The sequence below is a fragment of the Megalopta genalis genome, unplaced genomic scaffold (assembly GCF_051020955.1).
Source record: "Megalopta genalis isolate 19385.01 unplaced genomic scaffold, iyMegGena1_principal scaffold0310, whole genome shotgun sequence".
Lineage (NCBI taxonomy): Eukaryota > Metazoa > Arthropoda > Insecta > Hymenoptera > Halictidae > Megalopta > Megalopta genalis.
This window is the reverse complement of record NW_027476379.1, coordinates 182,575-188,593: the sequence shown is the minus strand read 5'-3', so window position 1 is coordinate 188,593 and position 6,019 is coordinate 182,575. Positions and strand designations below refer to the sequence as shown.

General features: G+C 41.2%; 1 protein-coding gene across 1 annotated transcript; it reads left to right on the top strand.

The window, feature by feature from the left end:
• The first annotated feature begins 725 nt into the window (after window positions 1-725).
• LOC143263060 (uncharacterized) lies at window positions 726-5,520 on the top strand. The gene is made up of 6 exons (XM_076528329.1): window positions 726-1,201; window positions 1,555-1,749; window positions 1,821-2,223; window positions 2,608-2,861; window positions 3,396-3,483; window positions 5,386-5,520. Exons 1-6 carry the CDS (start codon window positions 726-728, stop codon window positions 5,518-5,520), a joined length of 1,551 nt encoding a protein of 516 aa, XP_076384444.1.
• Window positions 5,521-6,019: the final 499 nt, after the last annotated feature.

Here is a 6,019-nt window from a genome sequence, read left to right as displayed (position 1 = left end):
ACGTTCGTGAGAACTGGAAACTTAACCGACGACGTGAAATCAAAATTGAAAAAACTTCTTTTTAATAATTGATGTGAATTAATATTTTCACAAGATGACGCAAGTTTGCAAGGACATGTTGAAATCGTTAACACATATGTCAAGGATGATTCGAACTGTGGACGAGTATCGCGAATGGACGAAATCATGTATTGAATGTTTACAATGGTGTAGGAAATATATGATCATTGTGAAGAAAAACGAAGCACCCATAGGTGTAAAATCGAGTTTGCTGTCGATCATGTGTCGTATGAAAACTTTGAAGGTCTCGTTAGATCATCGGTTTTCATCACGCGTTGGTAGCGGTTTGTATGGAAACGTTGGCGCGAGAGCATCGACTCTTCGTTGGGAGAACATTGAGTCGGCGTTTAAGAATCGTATATCGACCGGCGTTGTGATCAACGTCGAGCATGTCGATCCACGTCATTTCTTGCAACACGCGAAGCGAATAGTTACGAATCGTATTACAAAACTTTTGAACGTTCATTTGTCGTTAAAAGTGAACGTAGTATGGGAGGCGGAATTTGTGCTGCGCGACGAGGTTTCGGTGAAAAGTTTTAGCACGCGAAACGTCGTCGAATCTACGTCGCTGGTATGCGAAAGATGTTGTGCCAACGCTTTTGACATCGATAGAAGAGTTTCAAGAACGAGACAGTGGATGGGCGTTATCGAAGATCCTGCATTTGATGGTGAATTCCAACAAATATCAACCGTTACAAGCAGGTTGTCAGGTATCCGTGCCTCGAACAGTGCAATTAAAGAAAGCAATCCTAAATGTGTACAGTGACGACGATAATGCATGTTTCTATTGGGCAGTGGTGACAAGCCTATATCCAGCTAAAAATAATTTGAATCGCACATCATCCTATCCGCATTACAGCGATGTGCTCCACACCGAGGGATTCCAATTGCCGATGTTGTTCAAGGACATACCAAAGTTCGAAAAAGCGAATGACGTTTCCGTGAACGTGTTCGAGTGGGGAGGGGATCAGGGAAGATGTCGGACGTTGCATTTGACCTCAAGGAAGCGGGAGAAACATGTAAATTTGCTGCTCATACACGACTCCGAAAACTTGCGCAATCATTATCTGTGTATTAGGAATTTATCTCGTCTGGTTTCATCTCAGATCAGCACGCAGCACAATAAGCATATTTGCGATCGGTAAGATCCACACATGTAAATTTTTTTCTTTCTTCTGGATGATGATGGTGGTGGTGGTGGTGGTGGTGGTGGGCGAGAAAAACTAAAATAAAAAATTATGTTTTTTTTGTCAGGTGTCTACAGTATTTCAAATCGCAGGAAAAATTGAGCATTCACGAGATTGACTGCAGTCGAATGAACGAATGTGCTTTGAAACTTCCGACGGAAGACGATAAATGGCTGAAGTTCAAGAATTATGCGTACAAGGAACCGACACCGCTCGTTATCTACGCAGACTTGGAATGCCTGCTGAAGAAACAGGAAGATCAAGGTCATGGAGCTTACTGTAGATATCAACATCACCATGCCTTCAGCGTAGGCTACTACCTCCATTGCCGATACGACAGTTCGTTGAGCGAGTATCAGGCTTATCGTGATGAGAAAGGTTGTATCACATGGTTTGCATCGAAGTTGCACGAGTTGAGCTGTAAATTGCAGCCGGTGTTTGATCGAACGGCTCCAATGGCTCCGTTGACCGCCGCGCAAATCTCAACTTTTCGTACCGCCACGTATTGTCACGTGTGCGAAGAACCACTCGGTAATGACGACGTGCGAGTGCATGATCATTGTCATTTCACAGGTGCGTATCGGGGTCCGGCGCAGGTAAAATAGACGCGTTACCGCTGACGAAAGAGAAGTACATTTCTTTCACGAAACACAGTAAGAGGAATAAAGATACGATCAAAAAATCGTGGAAGAAGTGCATAAAGTTTCGATTCATCGATTCGTTCAAGTTCTTGAATTCGAGTCTGGACAAGTTGTCGTCGTACTTGGACAAGAGCGACTTGCATATCGTGAGGCGCCAATTCAATCGTCTTTCGAACGATGATTTTCATCTTCTAACCAGGAAAGGCGTTTTCCCATACAACTATGTATCGACCTATGACAAATTAAGCGACACTTGTTTACCACCGCGCGAAGCATTTTATAATCAGTTATGCGACAGCGAGATATCCGACGTCGACTATTGCCACGCGAACGAAGTTTGGTCACGTTTCGGTATACAAACGTTAGGACAGTACAGCGACTTGTACTTGAAATTGGATGTGTTGTTGTTGGCCGGCGTGTTTGAAAATTTTCGCGAAAAGTCGCTCGAGAATTATAAACTCGATCCAGCGCACTATTATACGTTGCCCGGTTTCGCGTGGGACGCGATGCTAAAATTGACGAAGATCGAGTTGGAATTGTTCACCGACGTTGACATGCTTTTGTTCGTGGAGCGGGGAATACGAGGTGGGTTGAGTCAATGTTCGCATCGTTACGCGCGCGCGAATAACAAGTATATGTCGACGTACGATTCGGCCGAACCGTCCAGCTATCTGATGTATTTCGATGTTAATAATTTGTATGGCTGGGCCATGTCGCAGCCATTGCCGCACAGGGGTTTCCAATGGGTTGACGATACGAGTAATTTCAACATCGATTCCGTGCCGATCGGCAGTCCCGTCGGGTACATTTTAGAGGTCGACTTAGAGTATCCTCAGGAAATTCATGATGCTCACGCGGATCTTCCATTTTGCCCGATTCACGAGGTTGGGACTTTGCAAAAGAAACTGTTGACAACGCTTAGCGATAAGAATCGTTACGTTCTCCATTATCGATACCTCCAGCAATGTTTGAGGTATAATTTAAAATTAAAGAAAATTCATCGGATACTGAAGTTTGAACAATCATGTTGGTTACGCTGTTACATAGATTTAAATACGAGGTTGCGCGCCAACGCAAACAATGACTTCTCGAAGAATCTGTTCAAACTGATGAACAATGCAGTGTTTGAAGAAACGATGGAAAACGTTCGAAATCATGTAAACGTAAAGTTGCTCTCGCGATGGAGCGGTCGATACGGTGCTGAGCGTTTAATAGCTCGACCAAATTTCCATAGCTGTACTGTATTCTCCGAGGATTTTGTCGCAGTTCAAATGAACCAGCTTTCTATTAAATTTTATAAACCTATTTACATAGGCATGTCAGTGTTGGACATATCAAAATTACATTTGTATGATTTTCATTATGGCTACATGCTTCCAAATTTTCAAGAAAGATGCAGGATTTTGTACACGGACACGGACAGTTTAATTTATCAGATTATTTGCGACGACGCGTACGAGATGATAAAACGTGACATTCACCGATACGATACTTCCAATTATGACAGAAATAACGTGTACGGCGTTCCGATCGCGAATAATAAAGTATTAGGATTAATGAAGGACGAGAACGGAGGTAAAATCATGACAGAGTTTGTGAGTCTTCGCTCGAAAATGTATGCTATTCGGGTACAAGACAAAGACGATGTAAAAAAGATTAAAGGAATTAAGACTAACGTGACGATTAAAAATATAACTTTCGACGACTATTTAGCATGCCTTCACGATCATTTAGAAAAATCAGTTTGCGTTAAATTGATAATGTCTATACAACATCAAGTGTATTCAGTATCACAGAGTAAATTAGCATTGAGTCCATACGATGATAAACAATACATTTTAAACAATTCGATCGAAACCCTTCCTTGGGGACATTATAAAATCGCGAAAGGGGGAGAGCGGGTGGCAGGAGGGAGAGGGAGTGGGGGGGAGTTAGAAAAAATAAAAGCGGTTATATAATTTCATCGATGTTTCGAATCCCGTGTTGCGCGCGCGTGTTCACTTTTATTTGTAAGCGGAAAAGGGGCGTATACGCTCCTTGTATTGTTATCTTGCGTGTAAGAAGGGGGAAAAATGGTAGGGGAATTGTATATATAAGCTTTTGACATTGCGTACAGCGAGTAGTGCGTTTTACAGATTACTTTCTTATAGCGCAGTTGTTCTTCAGTATTATAATATTCACAATGTCAAATCAAACCAATAATTTTTTACATAAAAATGGATCTCACAACGATTATAAAAATTATGGGTAAGTAAAAGAAAGTTTGAAGGGAATAAAATGTTCCTTTTATGAAAGAAGAAAAAAAATATTGTATGTTATTTCTTTTATAGATACTCCATTTCGATGAAACGGTCGTTTCAAAAGTCGCAACCCCAGTCGCAGCAGAAGCAGTTGCAGATACCGCGCAACGCACGAATCTTGGGTAGAAGATACTCCATAGCCGGCAATTATTTCAAGTTCCTTGAAATTTGTGTACGCGTGGATGAAAATTTGCGCGTCGAGTTTGTCTTGGGGGACAATCGTGGAACAGAGATTTCTTTTTCAATGGCTACGTGGAAACTGCTGGTGAAAACTAGAGATTATATTCACAATTACTTCGACGCGGACAAGAAGGAAAAACAAATTGATGAGACTTTATCGTTACAAATTGTAAATTTTAATGGAATGAGTCTAATCAAGTTGTTCGATTCTCAAGCATCGATTTATGTTACGAAAGAGACGATGGATAATTTGTACAAATTAGAGTTATGTATGGATCATATATATTCATGGTTATCAGAAAATATTCCAGAAATTCAGGATAGATTCGCGAAGCTCGTTGACATTGTAAAAAACTCCAATAAGGAGCAGAATTATGCGACCGTAATTTTTACAAACGAATTGTTCGAACGAAATTGTCTGATCGATTGCGAATTGTTAGCTTTATGTTTAGATCTAATCGTATCGAAAGCGAATCGTTGAAATTGTGTGCGTGTGGGGGGGAATTAATTAGTATTAATGTAAAAAGCATTTATGTATTTTTTCATGTTTATTAAAGAAACAAAATAAACATTACATTATATAATTAAAGTACAGATGATTTCTTTATCCAAGAGTTATGTGACGAATCCAGCCCCAACCATTTCACATATATTTCATTTCCTTTTCGACGCAATACTTTTTCTACTAAATACACTTCGGCATATTTGGTAGCGCGTATCTCGTATTCGTAAAATCCTCCAGCGATAGGTTTGTTCTGCAAATCAACCAAAAGATACGTGACGGGGTTCGTTCGTTTCACCGTCGCGATCTTAAATACTTCCGTTGACCAGTTCGGTGTGTATCCTTTGTCGAATACGGTTTTGAACTTGCTGATGCGCACATAGTCGCCAACTTTGAATTTCGCAGGACCGGCGATCTTGACGTTGCTGTACACGGTAGATAAAAGATACTTCTCATTTTTATGATTCACGTTTGCAGGTCGCATACGAATGGTGTGATGTTTTTGATTATTGTAGTCCTTAATCAACGTGGGTAGCTCGTCGATCCAACGATATTTTCCGCTCAACGAGAAAAATTACCACATGTTGTTCTTCAATGTACGATTGAATCGTTCGACTATGGACGCTTTCATAGTGCTGAATGTGGAATAGTGGTTGATGTTACGTTTCTTCAGATATTCTTGAAAATCTTTATTGTAGAATTCTTTCCCCATATCGGTTTGCAAATTGTTCGGTATTCGGCCATCTTTTTTCAACACCGACGCGAAAGCTTTGCACACATCGTCAGCATTTTTGCTTTTCAAAGGAACGGCCCAGGCATACTTGCTGAATGTATCGATTATTGTAAGAATATATCGATGTCTTCGATTCTCTCTTGCGTACGGTTGAACTTCAACGATATCAGCTTGCCAGAGATCGTCGAGTCCTCGCGTAACCACTCGCCTCCGCCGGAAGTAACGTCTCGCCGGAGCATGCAGTTCATTCACCAAGTTCACTTTATCGCCGCTCATGATTTCGCCTTGTCAGTCTGCGGTCGCTCGAAATTAAGATACGCTAATTTAATTATCCTTGCGTTGACCGCTGCCGCGCTCTCTTTTGCGTTATCGATGAATCTGCGGTCGCTTGAAATTAAGATACGCTAATTTAATTA